Source organism: Trichomycterus rosablanca, chromosome 12, assembly GCF_030014385.1.
Source record: "Trichomycterus rosablanca isolate fTriRos1 chromosome 12, fTriRos1.hap1, whole genome shotgun sequence".
In the NCBI taxonomy this organism is placed as follows: domain Eukaryota; kingdom Metazoa; phylum Chordata; class Actinopteri; order Siluriformes; family Trichomycteridae; genus Trichomycterus; species Trichomycterus rosablanca.
In genome coordinates this window covers 228,295-247,500 of record NC_085999.1, presented here as the reverse complement: position 1 = coordinate 247,500, position 19,206 = coordinate 228,295, and the positions used below count along the sequence as shown (strand labels likewise).

The window sequence follows — 19,206 nt, the reverse complement described above, 5'->3', positions numbered from 1 at the left end:
GATTCCTCATCACTGCAGCACTGACGCCCCCTGCTGGCTGATCGATGGTGCTGCACAGAGACCCAGAATAGCGGAGACTCCGTGCACGATACAGATCTCCGTATGAACTCACCTGGTGCAGGTAAACTCACCTGAGCGCGTTCACGGGCGGGTTGGTGAGGGTGATCAAAGCCACGGGTCCGTGTGCACGCGCATACCGTGCCATCGTGTCCAAACCTGCAGAAGTAAGCGCGAATAATCTTATTAAACCAAATACGATCCGAATCTGATCCCCTGTCCCTCTGCCCTGCAATCTGTACCTGATCTAAACTTTGATCCTGACGATCAGGGGGCATTTACCCACTTCCGGTTGGCACCAGCACGATGTTTATATTAAGCGGGATAAAGTTCACGGTTCCACCTTAAGAACACTGAGGTGTGTTCAAGTGCGCCGCCAATTCCACTACTCAATAAGTTCAATACTCATTCAAATCAGACGAACATGCTGATAATAATCCGACACTTCTTCACATCTCGATTATTTACAAATTCTACTCACAATTCTATAATTATACTTTTATTCAGTGCTGAAGTAAACACAGAAGATCAGTTTTGATTGGTTACTGTTAATCACGTAAGCGAGTCGTGGTTCATTCACTGTGCCCCAGGATTGTTCTCCACTTCCTGACAGTGCAGTGAATGATAATGCGCTCTGTAGCGGGATTAGCGGCTGTGATCCTGATTTCTACTTTATATTTATATTATATTTCATCTTTACTTCCTCCTGTAGAGCTCAGATCCTCACCACACCAACATGAACCTGAGAACCATGAGCAACCTTCAGAAACAAGCAGCCAGGAGCTGCAGCCAGGTGAAACTATCAGGTAATAATAATGTACTCTACAGCCTATTTATAATAAATACTGTATCATAATGTTTATTCTTTATTAAACCATAAACACTACTTTACTTTTTATATTTTATCATCTTTAATCTTCATTGTTCCATACAATATACCCTATACTCTTTATTCATGACATACAGTAACTAGAACCCTACACTGACTGTATCCTAATATTATTTACTATACATTTATACACTTTACTATCATCTTTAATCTTTATTAAACAATAAACAGTACTTTACTCTTTATCTTTCATCACACCACCCCACTGCACACTACTCATTAATCTGAATTATTCCATACAATGTACCCTACACTATATCTTTCATTACATACAGTAACTAGACCCCTATACTGCCCCCCTCATATTATTTACTCTACTTTTACACACTTTACCCTAATCTTTCATTTCCATTAGACCATAAACGGTACCCTACTCTTTATTCTTCTTTACTTACAGTGCATAGAACCCTACACTGACTGTATTCTAGTATTATTTACTATACATTTATACACTTTACCATCATCTTAAATCTCCATTATATCATAAACAGTACATTACTCTAGTACTTTATCAGTTATTATACCACCCCACTGTACCCTACTCTTTAATCTTCATTATATTTAACACATAGAACCCTACACTATATCCTACACTACTCCCTCATATTATTTACTATACCATTACACAATAGACCCTTTAATATATCATTAACTCTACATAATCTTTATCCTATATACAACACATAGTACGCTGCACTGCACCCCTCATATTATTTACTCTACTTTTACACACTTGACCCTAATTCTTAATCTCCATTATACCATAAACAGTACCCTACTCTTTATCTTTCATCACACCACCCCACTGTACCCTACTCATTAATCTTCATTATGTACAACACATAGTACCCTACACTATATCCTACACTACTCCCTCATATTTACTGTACCTTTATATACTGCACCCTTAACTAAATAATTAACTCTACATTTCACTTGACCCTTATCTTTAATCTTCATTATACCCCACACTGCACCACTGTGCCCTAATCTTTATCCTATATACAACACATAGTACCCTACACTATAGAATTTATATTATGTCCTATGCCCTGTACTGAACCCTTTAATATATCATGAACTCTACATTTCACTGTTCCCTGCATTACACCACTCACTGTGTCCTCCACTGTACATTTCATTATACCATTAACGGCACCACCCAGTACATTTCACTGTTCCCTTCACCACCTGTACCCTACACTGCATTACACCATTCACCTTACCTTCAGCTTGACCCTTTACTGGGGCTAGAAGCTGCCATGCAAAGAAAAGTAAGAAAGTCCCATTACAAAGCTTGCTTGACTGTGGACAGTAACGGTGGTGATTTCGGTGGTTCTTGGATTACATTCAATCATCCAATCAAATTTCCTCTCAGAATAAGGTTTTCTTTCTAACACCACCGTTCCAGGTACTTTCTAATTAGTGTTGCAAACTAGCCCTATTTATATGGACACAGAGAAGCCATAGCTGTAGTCAGTCATAACCATGAATGTGTGTGTGTGTGTGTGTGTGTGTGTGTGTGTGTGTGTGTGTGTGTGTTGCAGGTTGAAGTTTCCCTCTGATCTGGAGGAATTAAAGCAAATAACTGATCTGTTACGTTTCTATAAATCTGAACACAGTGGATTCGTTCTGCTGCTCTTCTGTAGCGCTTATCTGTACAAACAAGCCTTCGCTATACCTGGATCTTCATTACTGGTAAATATACACATTATATATACACACATTACATCATATACACACACATTACATCATATACACACACATTACATACAAAGGTTCTTCAGAAAGTTTCCACACTTTTTTAAAACTCTATTTATTAAGAATTTAAAACAAACTTTTTAATGCTGCTTTTGGTTGAGCTCGTAGCCACTGATGCGCCGGTGCTCATCACATGAAAATCTTCTTCCCCATAAAGCTTCTTTCAGCCTCTAAAAAGGTGTAAATCAGATGGAGCTAAATCAGAACCACAATATACACGTGTAGAAGATTCCTCATAGATACACACATTACATTATATATAAACACACATTATATACACTACCTGTAAATGCAGTGTTTATATAAAGCACCTGATCAGCTGTAAAATGGTTTCGCCAGTAACATCTCACTGCACTAGAACACTGGTTACTTCAACTTAATGTGTGTGTGTGTGTGTGTGTGTGTGTGTGTGTGTGTGTACAGAATGTCCTGTCGGGGGCGCTGTTCGGGCCCTGGATGGGTTTGTGCTTGTGCTGCTCTCTCACCACTGTTGGGGCGACGCTGTGTTTCCTTCTGTCTCAAACTTTTGGAAAACATCACATCATACGACTGTTTCCTCACAGAGTCGCCCAGCTACAGACCAAAGTGTGTTTCACTTACAGTCAGTCACAGACGTCATAATCACACATTACGTTATTACACAGTACTGGTACTGGTTATTTACTGAACTTAACATATTAAATTATTGTTATATTATTTACACAAGTAACAACAATGGTATTCTATGTAACATAAGACTGTGTGTGTGTGTGTGTGTGTGTGTGTGTGTAGGTGGAGGAAAACCGCAGCAGTTTGTTCTTTTTCCTCCTGTTCCTGCGTTTGTTCCCAATGAGTCCAAACTGGTTCCTGAACATGAGCTCACCCATCGTCAACATCCCAGTTACACACTTCTCCCTGTCTGTACTCATAGGTAACACACACACACATTACACACACACACACACACACACACACACTTCTCCCTGTCTGTACTCATAGGTAACACACACACACATTACACACACACACACACACACACACACACACACACACACACACTTCTCCCTGTCTGTACTCATAGGTAACACACACACACATTACACACACACACACACACACACACGCACTTCTCCCTGTCTGTACTCATAGGTAACACACACACACATTACACACACACACACACACACACACACACACACTTCTCCCTGTCTGTACTCATAGGTAACACACACACACATTACACACACACACACACACACACACACACACTTCTCCCTGTCTGTACTCATAGGTAACACACACACACATTACACACACATTACACACACACACACACACACACACTTCTCCCTGTCTGTACTCATAGGTAACACACACACACATTACACACACACACACACACACACACACACTTCTCCCTGTCTGTACTCATAGGTAACACACACACACATTACACACACACACACACACACACACACACACACACTTCTCCCTGTCTGTACTCATAGGTAACACACACACACATTACACACACACACACACACACACACACACACACACACTTCTCCCTGTCTGTACTCATAGGTAACACACACACACATTACACACACACACACACACACACACACACACACACACACACACACACACACTTCTCCCTGTCTGTACTCATAGGTAACACACACACACATTACACACACACACACACACACACACACACACACTTCTCCCTGTCTGTACTCATAGGTAACACACACACACATTACACACACACACTTCTCCCTGTCTGTACTCATAGGTAACACACACACACATTACACACACACACACACACACACACACACTTCTCCCTGTCTGTACTCATAGGTAACACACACACACACACACACACACACACACACTTCTCCCTGTCTGTACTCATAGGTAACACACACACACATTACACACACACACACACACACACACACACACACACACACTTCTCCCTGTCTGTACTCATAGGTAACACACACACACATTATACACACACACACACACTTCTCCGTCTGTACTCATAGGTAACACACACACACACACACACACACACACACACACTTCTCCCTGTCTGTACTCATAGGTAACACACACACACATTACACACACACACACACACACACACACACACACACACTTCTCCCTGTCTGTACTCATAGGTAACACACACACACATTACACACACACACACACACACACACACTTCTCCCTGTCTGTACTCATAGGTAACACACACACACATTATACACACACACACACACTTCTCCCTGTCTGTACTCATAGGTAACACACACACACATTACACACACACACACACACACACACTTCTCCCTGTCTGTACTCATAGGTAACACACACACACATTACACACACACACACACACACACACTTCTCCCTGTCTGTACTCATAGGTAACACACACACACATTACACACACACACACACACACACACACACACAATTGGTACTCTGCTTGTAAGCCAGGCCTTCTTGCCTAACATCACTCAGTACCTGAGCACACATGCTCTTTGACTGAATGGAAACAAATTCCCACAGACACAGTCCTAACTTTTGTTGAAAGCCTTTCCAGTAGACTGGGAAGTGTAAGTGCTGTGTTCTGTACGCCCTTCTGTTAACCCTGTGTGTGTGTGTGTGTGTGTGTAGGTCTGATGCCCTATAACCTGGTGTGTGTGCAGATGGGCGTGGTCTTGTCTGATCTCTCGTCTCTGGATGATGTTCTATCGTGGGACGTGGTGCTGAAACTGCTTCTCATCGCCTCCATCGCCCTGCTGCCCTCTGCTCTCATCCGTCGCTATGGAAACAAACATCCATTCACACACTCCGAACACAAAGACCGCTGACGACCAACCTCACACACACACTCACACACACACTCACACACTCACAAAGGTGCTATATTATTATATTATTTGTATTTATGCAATTGTGTGAAACAGACTGACTGAGATCACAGAGAGAGAATTGAAGTAAAACTCCTATATCACCCCCGTGAAAAAGTATTTGCCCCCTTGGTTACTTAATAATAAGTTCACAAAGGTTAATTGGAATCTAGTTTAGTTAATTAAACAAAAGCAGGTTTGATTTCAGCAGCTCTGTAGAATATAAATTTCACTCAACTCATCAAATTCAGGCACTTAAAGTTTGTACAGGAACATCATGCTACATTCTGAGCAGTTGTCGAGAAGCTGTGAACATCTAATGCTCCAGAAGGTCCTCTTCAAATAGCGAACACTTGGAGCAGTGTTGAATTTACCCGGGGCTGCTGAAATTTCCAGTTACTCCTTAAGAAGGTCAGAAAAACCCGCCAAAAAAGGTCTCCGCCTCGGCTAAACTCAGCATTTGTGACTCCACAATATAAAATAGATTCTGCAACACTGCTATTCATGGGACGATAGCAAGAAGGAAACCACTGCTAACCAAAAACACCAGAGCTCATCTAATATTTATAAAAAAAAACACCTGAATGATCTTGAAAGCACTGTGATAATGTTTACAGACAGGGTGTCCACATACTTTCGGTCATGTAGTGCATCATGTTTTGTTTAATGATCCTTAATCATGTCATGTGGGATCTTTTTCATGTTTCATTACCGTTTTGCTGGCTGTACTGTAGTAACACAATCCAACACGGCACCAACCCCTCACTGGTCCCGGCCACTGGTATAACCAGTCTGTGTGTGGATGCCTGACCAGCGGGGATTCAAACCCTGGATGTCAGCAGTAGTGCGGTGGTGTAATTTACTGCTGCGCCACGGAGATCCCTTTCAGTAAAATCTAACCTCTTTTTATAGAGGTTATAAATCCCCAGGCTTTCACACATCAGCTTTAATATTGCAATAAAAATCATATCCACAGATTTTTAAATGAATAATCAGTGTGTTTACATGATAATAATGAATCTTTTCTGTATTTATATTTAAAATTCTTGTGTTGTTGGTTTTCCTCAGGCCAGTTTGTGATGTTAGTTTGAAGATGACTCTCTGATTGTGACGTGTGATTTATATTTTTACTTCTGCAGAACGAACAGAAATTAAACTTGATTTTTCCAGTAAAAACGTCCCGGATCTGATGGAATTTCTTTAAAGGTTCTCTAGTGGTTCATCACAACACTAACAAACAGAAAGTACCATGAACTGAAGGTTCCTCGAGGAACCGAACACTGAAAAATAAAGTGGAACAACACGCTAACACACACGTACCGCTGACATACATGTTTTATTGTAAAAATCTCAAAACTTAAGACGTTTTAATGCAAAATTATTTAAACTAAATGACCTGCAACTAAAAGTTCTATAAAATAAATCAGTATTACACACTGTTTAAATAATGCAAATAAATAAAATGTTGATAGAAATTTCTCCCACTTTTAGCTGAGATGTTACACGAGTAGAACCATGAAGTAGAATCGTGCTGCTGTAGTATTTACTGTTATTATTAGTGTTTAGTGGCCATGTTAGTGTGATATACATCCAGGCCAGGGACGAGGAGAACTTTCCTAATAGAAGTTCCAGCTGAGGGAGCATCATCTACAGTTCCTCAGAGTCTAAGAGTTCAGAGCTCTGGTGGATCCTCCATGGAGTCGGACTCATGGGCTCCTGATGTATTTAAGTTCAGAGGATTTTCACAACCGTGTTAAGAGACTTAATCTCATCACTCATCTGTGATAATGAAGTACAGCAGGCGTGAACCTTCAGACTTCAGGTTAAAATACGTATTTAAACCCCAACGTTAGTATTTAGCTCCTTTGTTTACACTCACATTAGATCAGTTGAACAATCCTGCTGTATAAAGTAAAGCCTGATGGACTTTATTCATCCTCACACGTCAGTGCACATTACCCACAATGCCCCCACCCCAGTGATGAGCAAAGAACTGGTTGAGGAGTTTAAACTGGTTTATTGGAGAAGAAATATTAACATTACAAAACACACACACACACACACACACACACACACACACACAGGTGATTTATGCTGATTCTTTTTTTTTTCTTCCAAAATTAGGCTGGTGTGTATCACACACACACACACACACACACACACACACACACACACACACACACATCTACAGAAAACAGCACATCTGTCTGAACTACAAATTAAATACAAAATAAATGAAAACATTCGTCATAATAATCATCATCAGAGTCTCCACAGCCGAAGCATTCAGTAATGACCTGCAACACACACACACACACACACACACACACACACACACACACACACACACACACACACACACGTTATAACAATCTCGTCTGTGATCTGAACCCCATGTCCCATCACATAAAGGGACTAAACCAGTATGAACCCATTTTATTAGGATGTAACATTTAGACAGAATCTGTGTTTGTGATTATAAACGAAGCCTCTGTTGTAGAGTAGAAAGTGTAAAACATTAAACGATGCTGCTGTAGCACCAAACATGGTGAATCAATCTCATCAATGTGTGACAAACTTCTAACTTTATTTTAAAGTGTGTGTGTGTGTGTGTGTGTGTGTGTGTGTGTGTGTGTGTGTGTGTGTGTGTGAGACTCACGGGGAGAGTATGAACGAGATCGTGAGCGAGAGCGATATCCACCCCGACTGCAGTATGGAGATGGAGATCTTCTCCTGGAACACAGTAAAACTTTTTTATTCCACTTACACCGACACCACCTAGCAACACCCTAGCAACCACCTGAAATACCCTACAAACTGCTTGGCAACACTCAAGCTACAAAGGAACAACATAACTGAGGTTTTATTAAACATGAGCTTCACTAATACCATCATATATACCTGTACATACGTACATGCTATATGGTTAAAAGTATGTGGACACTTGGCCATAAGCTTCTTGTGTGTCTCCTTCCAAATTAATATTACACCACGTCTTCATGGACCTCAGAGTCCTGACCTCAACCCTACTGAATTCATTGGGGATGAATTGGAACTCTAACTGTGAGCCAGGTTTTGACTGTCCACATACTTTTGGCCATACAGTGTGTGTGACTGAAGGAATCACATGTAGGTAGGTGTGGTCTCACCTGTATGATCTACTGTAACAGTCTCGGTCGTCATAGCGATCGTACCCTCTGTCGTAACCTCGATCGTAATAATCACGGCGTCGGCTCATGCTGGGACCTCCACCACCTCCTCCACCTCCACCACCTCCACCACCGCCGCCTCCGCTACACACACACACACACACACACCGTTACATACTGGAACAGCCTCACCTCACCCCCCTCCCCATGCACTAGCACAGAGACACTCACTATGTGGGCCGGCCCATGTAGATCCCCGGTGTGGGGGTGTGGGGTCTCTTAGTGATGGAGAAATCCACTCTGATCCTGCGTCCATCCAGCTCCATCCCGTTCGCTCTCTCTTTAGCCTACAAACACAACAAGAGCCTCATTATTTTATCCAGGCTACACCTTCACTCAGTGTTCCAATTCATCCCGAATGTGTTCAGTTGGGTTGAAGCAAGCTACGTGGGGACGTGCACTGGCAGCAGAAGTGAAAGCACTCAGCACGGCTCTCTCCTCACCTCCTCTGCATCCTCTCTATTTTCGAAGTAGACGAAGGCGAACCCTCGCGAGCGGCGGGACTGCTGGTCGTACACGATGCAGACGTCAGCGAGAGGGCCGTATTTGGAGAAGACCTCTCTTAGATCCCGCTCTGTGGTGTAAAGACTCAGCCCAAACACTCCTAAACACAAGTTGGGGTCAGGATTCGTCTACAGAGAGAGAGAGAGAGAGAGGGGGGGGGGTCAGGGTTCACTTCCATTACCATGATCAGATGCGTCTCTGATCGGTTCGTCTCACTTTGAGAGTTTGAGTAGTAGATTGGAGCCCCGGTGTGAGCCCACCTTACCCGGTTCCCGACATGCCTCCTGCGGTTGCTCATGGGCGAGTGTGAGGGGCTCCGTCTGCGCCTGGAATCGCCGCTGTAGGAGCGGCTGTGGGAACGACGGCGCCGAGAGCGAGAGCGGGAGCGAGTGTAGTGTCTGCGAGAACTGCGATGAGAACGAGAGCTAAGAGGGAAAAACAGAAACAGAATTAATCAGACCGGCCTGATGGAGGCGCCGTCACATTTCACTCCGTCTCCTTCCACCATCAAACGTCCAACTCTGTACTGAGTGAAAACTATAAGAGACAGAAGAGAGGGGGGCGAGTGCACCCGGTACGAGAGCTGGGAGAGGAGATGATGGGGCCAAAAAGAGTAGAACAACCAAATACAAGGAAAAAGCAACAGAGGGGCTGATTTAATGCAGAAGAAACTCAGCTGAAAGGTTTAAGGGCATTAAATATCCTATCAAGGTTTCTGATGATGACACCAGAACAAGGGTTCGGGTTATGAGGACAGTATGACGATATGAGGAGAGGTACTGGAGAGGGGACACTCATCCAAAGAGCAGCAAAGAGACATAAAGCAAAGACACAGATAAGAAGACGCAAAAAATTAATAGTACAGAGAGAAGAATGTGACGGCAGAACTGGAACAAGAGACATCGAGATAAAAATATGAGGGAAGGAAAATGGATGAAGAGATTTAAAACAGGTGCCACAGACAGGAATATGTCGAGGGGTTCCAGACAAAAGGGACTGAAGAGGTACTGACAAATTTCTGGGTAGAATAAAAGAAATGTAATGAAGGTTAAAGGACTAGGGGACTTGGGAAGAGCAAAACAAACAAAAAGACAAAAAAAAAAAGCAGAGATGGTGACACTGCCTGGCCAAAACAGCCTTACACTAATACTCCGCCGTATCACATGTTTGCACAACCTTAGGCAACACTGATCTCCACCCAGAGCTGCATTCACTAACAAAACCATATCGTTTTCAGAACATCGAAGAACTTTAAATGGAGTACGGGCCAGAATTGTGGTTCAGGGAGCACAAGGAATCATTATTACACATGAACTGGCCTCCACCCGCCCTGAAAAACTGAGCCTGATGAATCTGTCCATGCGGTCAGGAAAGAATTAGTAAGCGTCTTTGGGTTCTTGAAAAGCTCTAAATAAAAATAAAGTAAAGTAAAAGAATCGCTCATTCAGTTTATTTGTTTATTATAATTATAACGTGATGTTTTACACTTTGTTTACATTCATGACAGGAACGGTAGTTACTCATTACACAACATTCATCAGTTCAGGTTTAATATCAAACACAGTCATGGACAATTTAGTGTCTCCAGTTCACCTCACTTACACGCCTTTGTACTGTGGGAGGAAACCGGAGCACCCGGAGGAAACCCATGCGGACACGGGGAGAACATGCAAACTCCACACAGAAAGGACCCGGACCGCCCCACCTGGGGATCGAACCCAGGACCTTCTTGCTGTGAGGCGACAGTGCTACCCACCCTGCCACCGTGCTGCCCCGCTCATTCAGCACATTCTTCACTCACTGTATTAGTTTACAGGATTAAATAAAAGTTCCAGATAAATCAGACGAATCACTCCAGCATTCGCTTATTCAAATCTAAACACGGTCTTTTACTGGCCAGGAAGTGAATGTAAAGGGTTCTTAAAAAAAGAGAAGGTAACAGAGAACTAAACATGACTGAAGTATGGAGATGAATCCCAGAGCTGTAGAGAGTACGTACCCTGATCTGGAGCGGGAGCGCGAGCGGGATCTGGAGCGCGAGTCCCGTTTGGAGTGAGCAGGCGATCGGCTCCTGGACTTGTGAGAACCGTGAGGAGTCCTCGAGCCGGAGCGCGACTGCTAAATCAATCCCACAGAGAGAGAGAGTCAGAACCACGTACACACAGGTTTAATCATACTAGCAGTGTAACGGTGTGCGTGACCTTCATGTGCAGCTCAGGCATGTGCCGATACACACCGTACATCGTTCAATCAAGAGTCCGAGGGTTCCGACTGTCCATGATCACACCCTCACATTCAGGGAATCAGAACAGCCAATATACTGGTCACGTCCTAATAATCAGTTATTTTTAAAGCATGCTGGGTTTAAAAATGAACTCCGAGACAGGGAGTGATGTTTATTAATGGGTGGGTGCAGTGGAATTACTTTGATTCCTGATTCAAACTGAATCTGCTGGTCTCCACCCACCAGCACAGATGAAAGAAGAATCTGTGACGTGTTAATTTTCTCCTGAATTTGTAATTATGAACTTTATTGTAGTTTGTCAATAGAACCACATTTAGAATTTGATGCTCTAACAGACTTCAAAAAAAGTTGTGATCTTTCCACAATATCATGTACAGTAGATGGTAAAATACTAAATTATTTAAAATCTTAGTTAACAAATTTTTTTTTAACTGATCAGTTCCCTTCTGGAGTTTGGAACACAGTGGTGAGCCACGCTCCATCATTGCTTGTACAGACTAGGGATGTAACGATACACTATACCCACGATGCGATACGATTCACGATACGATTTCCCCCCCCATTTTTTTTAAACTAAATGAAATTGAAGAGAAATAATGACGTTTCCTTTTATGACTTTATTTAAAATAAAATACTGTATTTGTGCTTATATTTAATTCATCTAAATAATGAATGTCCTTTTATTTATTAGATAGGTGCAAACTATGCAAAATAAATACTACACATTTCCCTTATTCTGTTTGTTCGTTTTGTTTATTTTATGGTTTAACGCCATGTTAACACATTGGTCACATTCATGGCAGAAGCGTTTAAGTTTTATTTATTTATTTTCCAAGTCTTAGTCTTTCTTGTTTCATCTTAGTTTTTTTTTTTTCATAAGCAAGTTCTCAGTTTTTTTTTCTTCTTTTTTCTGTGATATGTTGAATAAGGGGTTTAACATCATGTCTTCATGTAATTAATAATTGCAGCTGAGAGGTGCTTCGTTAGATTTTTGATGTTTTCACACTTTTGTGATTAGTTCAGTTATTGCAAGAAATTTGATGACTTTTTTATAGTGTTTAGGGTTGAAAATTTCTATCAGATTATTCGGGATTCCTAATTGATTTCTTATTGTACTGTACTTGTGACATTCGATAATGATGTTCTTTATTGTTAAGATGGTATGGCATGTCTCGCAGGTTGCTGGGGGTCCCCCTCTCAACAGGTGTGAATGAGTCAGTTGGGTGTGTCCATCCTGTATTGTGTAATAATATATATAGCACCAGCGCCCTCTGCTGTTTAAAGTGAATATCGAGTCATCTTAAATGATTAACCGATTCAAATCGCGGCACATGCGCACTGATTTTTAACTGTCTTCCGGTGCACCGTCACATCCCTAGTACAGACTGATCCTGATCCAGGTGGATCCTTTAATACTCGATCATGATTCCCTCACCTGCTCACTGTGCATCCTTTCAAGCCCTGAAACTCCAACATTTCATCAACTTCTCACTTTTATTCTGCCTCCATCCCAACTTTATTGGAATCTGTTACAGCATCAAATTCTGAACGTGTTTCTATTCACAAACTACAGTGAAGTTGATCAGTGAAACACTGGAAATGTAATAAAGATTGAAGAGAATAAAACACGTCACACATTCTCCTGTTTACTGAGTTTTACTAAACGTCAGACTTTTGTAGATGGGTTTGTAAATAATACTAACTAACCCTAACCCAGTACGCCCCTCCCTCCCTCCCCCACGGCGCTGTATAATGTAGGTGATGATCTGCACATGCCCGAGAGTCTGACTGGATCACAGCAGATCGAGGACAGGAAGTCCCGGTGTGTTGTGGAGGAAGTGATGTAAATGTAGAGAGCATGCACGCTGAGACAAACATACGATCATATTTACTGAGCGCCGACAACTTCATCATCTTAACTTCATTACTTCAACCCCCTGTGTTCTTCTTTCTTCCTTTTTCATTTCCTTTAATCTTCCCTCATTCACTCATTCAGTCCCTTCTGCCCATAAACGCTACACACCCAGCAGCAGCACCGGGTTAGCATTAGCATGCAGTAATCTGTTTAAACCGTCATTAAACACTTCATCTGACTTCTCTTCTCTTCTGACTTCTTTCTTCTCCTTAACAAAAGAAGAACAGCGTGAGGAACGTACAAGCACAATCCTGGAGCTCGACCACAGTTTAAACCTCGCCATGTTCCTCTCAGGCCAGCGCGCCGAGCTGGAGCTGCAGGGCTAACCTAGCTGTTAGCATCCAGTTTCAGCTGGGTCACTGGATTAGCGCTAGCTTGATCTACGTTAGCCTTGTAGCTTCAGCACTGCACTGAAGAAGCAAACTCGATGGTGTAGGAGGAACATGGTGCAGCTTTCAATTTGGGCTTCACTACATGTCAGGAGCAGAGAAGTGCAGCAGTGACCTGTGGGGTGTGAGGTCACACGTTATAATCAGTGATTGTGGGCGTGACATTATTACTTTTAAACGTACAGCTTCGTATTCCATGTTCCCCTCTGATCAGACCGTCAATGCCGAGTGTCTTTCTGGTACCAGTCGGAGAACTGGCCTACGGTTCCAGCTCAGGCCTAACACCAGTAGCTGTTGTGCATTTATTCCTGGTAAATCAGTAAATATACAGTAACGTGTGCAGACGTCTGGTCTCGATTTTCTCCTTAAACCTCTGGTATGATGCGACACTTCAAACTCTACCAGACCGATCGCAGGATTCATCAAACTCAACGTCAATACAAGATCTTCAGCTGTAAAATCTCCACATTATGATCAAGAACACACAACATGATTCCTTATTTTAAATTAAGTAATTCTACACAGCACAGCGCTCCATCTTCCAACCCAGACAGGTAACCAGAACAAATAAACACGTGGATGAAGCATCAAGTAAAAAACCTCAATAAACCAACTGGATTATGGATTTAAATCTACAGCATTAAATAAACCCTTTGGTTAGAACGAGGATTCTAATCAGCCACCCCGATCAATCTACATCTGATAATCCCAATCTCAATCACCAGGAAGCACTTACAACACAGTACAATATATCTACCTTCTGGATTTATTTCTATAAGGACACAAGCTGAATATCTAACACTCACAAGTCTTAATAAAATAATAATAAATGTTATATAAGCGGTGGAAACTCAGGGGTTCAGGTACTGGACTAGATATCAGAAGGTCACTAGGTCCAAACCCTGATCACGTGAGCAATTCTTCACCTCTGAGCAGGGCCACCAACCCTTAACTGCTTGCATTGTACATGGGTTCCAGTTGCAGATGAACTAAAGTTGGTGTAGATGTGGCTCTAAATAAAAGTGTCTGTCATTTATTATTAATATTACAATGCTCAGTGTACTCCTGACTCTACTGTGTGTCTGTTCCTGATCTGTTTTCTCTGGTAACTGCTCTCACATCATCCAAGACAAACGATTAAACAAAAGCGCGACATTAACAAACCAACACAGAGCACAACTCCTGGCGTCCAGTCCAAAATCCATGCCGGTATAAAACCTGCGCATGCGCACTGGAGCGCCAGCGGGATTATGGCGTAGGAAACGACAACAGGGTTGAAACACTGACGGAGGATTTTATATAAATAAATATAACAATAATCGAAAGTTTAAGGTGATATACGCTATTATGATTTTAATCAAAGCTTGCACTCAATTATGTGATTCTAAAGGCTAATGAATGTCTCTTAATATCGAGCAATAATAACCGACATTCACACAAAGCACTAATCTTCATCAATTTCATCATAAATCACAAATAAACTCACCCGCTCTGTGTAATTCTTCTCATTATCACTCATTCTGAGTAATATTTCTAATATTTATTGTTAATCTAACAGAATTTACAATAATAATAAGGAATCTTTATACCGTAACACTAAAGACTGAAACCAACCGTCTCACAGAAGCTACTAGAAGGTAGGCGGGGCTATAGCTGTATGACGCTAATGCCTACTGACAATAGAGGCGATTGGCTGGCGTGGATGATCTCTGGGTTCCGATTGGCCAGCAATAATGTTCCGCCCTAAACAAACTAATGGTTTTGTTCCAAACCGCATACAAAAGTGTGTTACAGTAGTGCACTAGTGTGACTGCGCTTTACTGTAATTAAACACTATGAAGTGCAGTAGTAGGCGGTTTGAGACAGACGAGTTTTTCCTTTTAGAATGATTGTTAAATTTGACTGTTGCTCTCGGCTGCTGCCGCTAGGTGCCGCTACAGCGCATCATATTTAATAGTTTAATACACGTTTTTAATAATAATTTAAATTGAAACATTATAATAAATATCATTAGAGCAGCTAAAATAATGTATTTACTTCTAACACTATTAAAGAACGGATAATAAAGCACCCTACTAATTGGTTTTGTTTATGTAATGTACAACTACAGGACTGTTTTGAACACACGGATTGGTCTGTTTTTGAAACTGCAGCTGCAAACCTGGATGAACTGACGGACACTGTAACATCTTACATCAGTTTCTGTGAAGAGGTGTGTGTGCAAACTAAAACCTTCTGCACATACAGCAACAACAAACCATGGTTTACACCCAAACTCAAACAACTGCGTCGGGTCAAGGCGGACGCCTACAGGAGTGGAGATAGGGCCCTGTACAACAAGGCAAGAAACACACTAACCAGGGAGATCAGTGTGGCTAAAAGAAACTACACTGAAAAGCTGAAAAAACGTTTTTCAGCCAACGACCCTGCTACAGTGTGGAGAGGCCTTGGAGAAATCACCAGTTACAGGAAACCTCCCCCACCCATAGATGCAAATAAAGACCTTGCAGACGACCTCAACGACTACTTTTGTAGGTTTGAAAGTGACCACTTCACACCCATCAATCTACCCACCTCATCTGCATCTGTTATTTCATCTCTGACACCACCACCACCTTCCCCCCCAGTCACCCAGGCTACACTTGAGATAGGTGTGAAAGATGTCAGCCAGCTCTTCCGGAGACAAAAGACCAGGAAATCGTCAGGTCCGGACAACATCTCTCCCTCCTGTCTCAAAGCCTGCGCTGACCAACTGGCTCCAATTTTTACACGTATCTTCAACAGATCCCTGGAACTGTCTGTTGTTCCCTCCTGTTTCAAACGCTCCACCATCATCCCGATCCCCAAGAAACCCTCCATAACTGGACTGAATGACTACAGACCGGTAGCATTGACATCAGTAGTCATGAAGTCATTTGAACGATTGGTGCTAGCCCATCTGAAGGAAACCACAGGACACCCACTGGACCCACTGCAGTTTGCATATAGGGCTAACAGGTCAGTGGATGATGCAATCAACATGGGCCTTCACTACGTCCTGAAACACCTCGACTGCCCTGGGACTTATGTAAGGATCCTGTTTGTGGACTTCAGCTCGGCTTTCGACACTGTCAACCCTGGAATTTTCTCCTACAAACTCTCTCAGCTCACTGTGCCCCCTGCCATGTGTCAATGGATTACCAGCTTCCTGACAGGCAGAACACAGCAGGTGAAGCTAGGAGAAGTCACTTCTCACACTCGGACAGTCAGTACTGGTACTCCTCAGGGAAGTGTTATCTCACCACTGCTCTTTTCACTCTACACCAATGACTGCATCTCCAGTGACCCATCTGTGAAACTCTTGAAGTTTGCAGATGATACTACAATCATTGGTCTGATTCGCGACGGAGATGAATCTGCTTACCGGCGAGAGGTCGACCAGCTGGTGCACTGGTGCGGTCAGAACAACCTGGAGCTTAACACGCTCAAGACTGTAGAGATGACAGTGGACTTCAGAAAACACTCACCAGCACGGCTCCCACTCACAATTTTAGGCAGTCCTGTTTCAACTGTGGAGTCCTTCTAGTTTTTGGGCACTATCATTTCCCAGGACCTGAAGTGGGAGTATAACATCAACTCCACCATCAAGAAAACCCAACAGAGAATGTTCTTTCTGTGGAAAATGCGAAAGCTGGGACTGCCACAGGAGCTGCTAAGACAATTCTACACTGCGGCCATCGAATCAGTTCTGTGCACTTCCATCACAGTCTGGTTTGGTGCAGCCACAACACAACAAAGGAACAGACTGCAGCGACAGGTGAAGTCAGCTGAAAAAATCATTGGTGCTCCTCTGCCCTCTATCCAGGACTTGTATACTTCAAGAACCAAGAAACGGGCAGAGAAAATGATCACTGACTCCTCACACCCTGGACATTACTTTATCCAACCCCTCCCCTCCGGCAGGCGCTATAGATCCATCCACATTAAAACCACCAGATTTAAAAGCAGTTTCTTCCCACAGGCGATCTCCCTACTAAATAAATAAATGACTGATAATACATAACACGTAAGCGTAAAAATATTCATCTGCTGCCAAATTGACTACACTGTAGTACTCATCCTACATGTTGTGCACTTTACTGTTTTGTAAATATTTCAGATGCTGCTAAATTACATATCTGTATATTGTGTGTATATAATCTTATAGTTTGGATAATTTTGTGATTTTTGTGTTTAATGTTTAATGTATACGTTGCTTGTACACTGTATCGTACCATTACTAGAGAGATACCATCAGCCGGAAACAAATTCCTTGTGTGTATCCACATACCTGGCCAATAAATCTGATTCTGATTCTGATTCTGATTACCAATAATTCTTTATTTAAAATGTTATTATTATGAGAACACTTAAAATTCATCCTTCTCCTCCTCCTCATAATCCTCCTCCACATCAATATCAGTGCTTTTTTCTATTATTTTATTTTTTATTTTCAACTAGGCATTCTATTCTTCATTCTATTTAATAGATTTAATAAAATCTAACTAAAATGACAACAGATATGATTTATTTAAAGATGACAATAGAGAACCTGGGTTTGGGAAGAGTTTTGTATGTTCTCTCCATGTTAACAGGTTTTTTTTCTCCCCACCTTTTACGAGCCACCTACACTGACATTGCCACGATGCCTCTTGAAGATTAAAGTCAGTACCAGTTCTGACCACCAGATAGACACAGTTCATCAATCAGAACCTCAGTTTAACAGCCATCAATCAAAGTTCAAAGTTATTTATCTCCATTAATTAATGGAAATTATCTTTATTATCTCCACCCATTGTACCAATTACAACTTCTGAGGCTATAAAATAAGCCACACATTGGACATGATGGCCAAGCGTTTAACCTTCTGGTTTCCAGCTTCCACACCAAGAGTTTGAAATATAGCCATTCATGTTTCTTTTCTAATTTTTATGAAAATAGCCAATCCTAACCCTTACTCAAACCTAAACTGTAGCCCTGGATCACACCCTTACCTAAACCCAAACCATAACAATAGCCTTAACCCTAAACTAAATCCAAACTACTTGAACTACTTCAAACCGTTATGACACACAAAAAATAAAAATGATAAAAACCAGTTAAATCAATAAAATATTGAGTTTATTTTTACAGCTGCACACACAAACCTTACATTTACACACAACAATATTATAATAATGTTATAACCATAAATAATGCTGCTGTGCTACATAATATAAAATACAATAAATATAGAATACAAATATTTCATGAATACTCTTTTTTAAATTCTTTAAACAGTTTGTCTTAATAGCTGCCAGTATTATC

General features: G+C 41.8%; 3 protein-coding genes across 6 annotated transcripts in view; 1 reads left to right on the top strand and 2 right to left on the bottom strand.

Moving 5' to 3' along the window:
* Positions 1-347, bottom strand: part of ehhadh (enoyl-CoA, hydratase/3-hydroxyacyl CoA dehydrogenase) — an 8,372-nt gene extending 8,025 nt beyond the window's left edge. The window contains exons 1-2 of one of the 2 annotated variants that reach the window (XM_063006507.1): positions 300-347; positions 132-216 (exon numbers count right to left, since the gene is read on the bottom strand). In XM_063006507.1, the coding sequence (XP_062862577.1) occupies positions 132-205 (74 nt within the window). In that variant the 5' untranslated portion in view covers positions 206-216; positions 300-347. The other variant, XM_063006506.1, reaches the window with a different exon arrangement.
* Positions 348-684: 337 nt separating this feature from the next.
* On the top strand, positions 685-6,759 carry LOC134324431 (transmembrane protein 41A-A-like). The gene is made up of 5 exons (XM_063006278.1): positions 685-845; positions 2,494-2,644; positions 3,131-3,292; positions 3,479-3,617; positions 5,384-6,759. Exons 1-5 carry the CDS (start codon positions 685-687, stop codon positions 5,578-5,580), a joined length of 810 nt encoding a protein of 269 aa, XP_062862348.1. The 3' UTR covers positions 5,581-6,759.
* An 857-nt stretch (positions 6,760-7,616) lies between these two features.
* Positions 7,617-15,452, bottom strand: tra2b (transformer 2 beta homolog). 3 transcript variants are annotated; one of them, XM_063006277.1, is made up of 9 exons: positions 15,368-15,445; positions 13,458-13,700; positions 11,332-11,450; positions 9,598-9,757; positions 9,272-9,460; positions 9,000-9,115; positions 8,769-8,912; positions 8,279-8,352; positions 7,617-7,916 (listed from the first exon to the last, which is right to left on the bottom strand). In XM_063006277.1, the coding sequence occupies exons 2-9, from the start codon at positions 13,461-13,463 to the stop codon at positions 7,906-7,908; spliced, it is 819 nt and encodes a 272-aa protein (XP_062862347.1). In that variant the 5' UTR covers positions 13,464-13,700; positions 15,368-15,445; the 3' UTR covers positions 7,617-7,905. The 3 variants fall into 3 exon arrangements, with proteins under 3 accessions (XP_062862347.1, XP_062862345.1, XP_062862346.1); XM_063006275.1 differs by lacking the exon at positions 13,458-13,700 and having other exon boundaries at positions 15,368-15,452; XM_063006276.1 differs by lacking the exon at positions 15,368-15,445 and having other exon boundaries at positions 13,458-14,492.
* Positions 15,453-19,206: the final 3,754 nt, after the last annotated feature.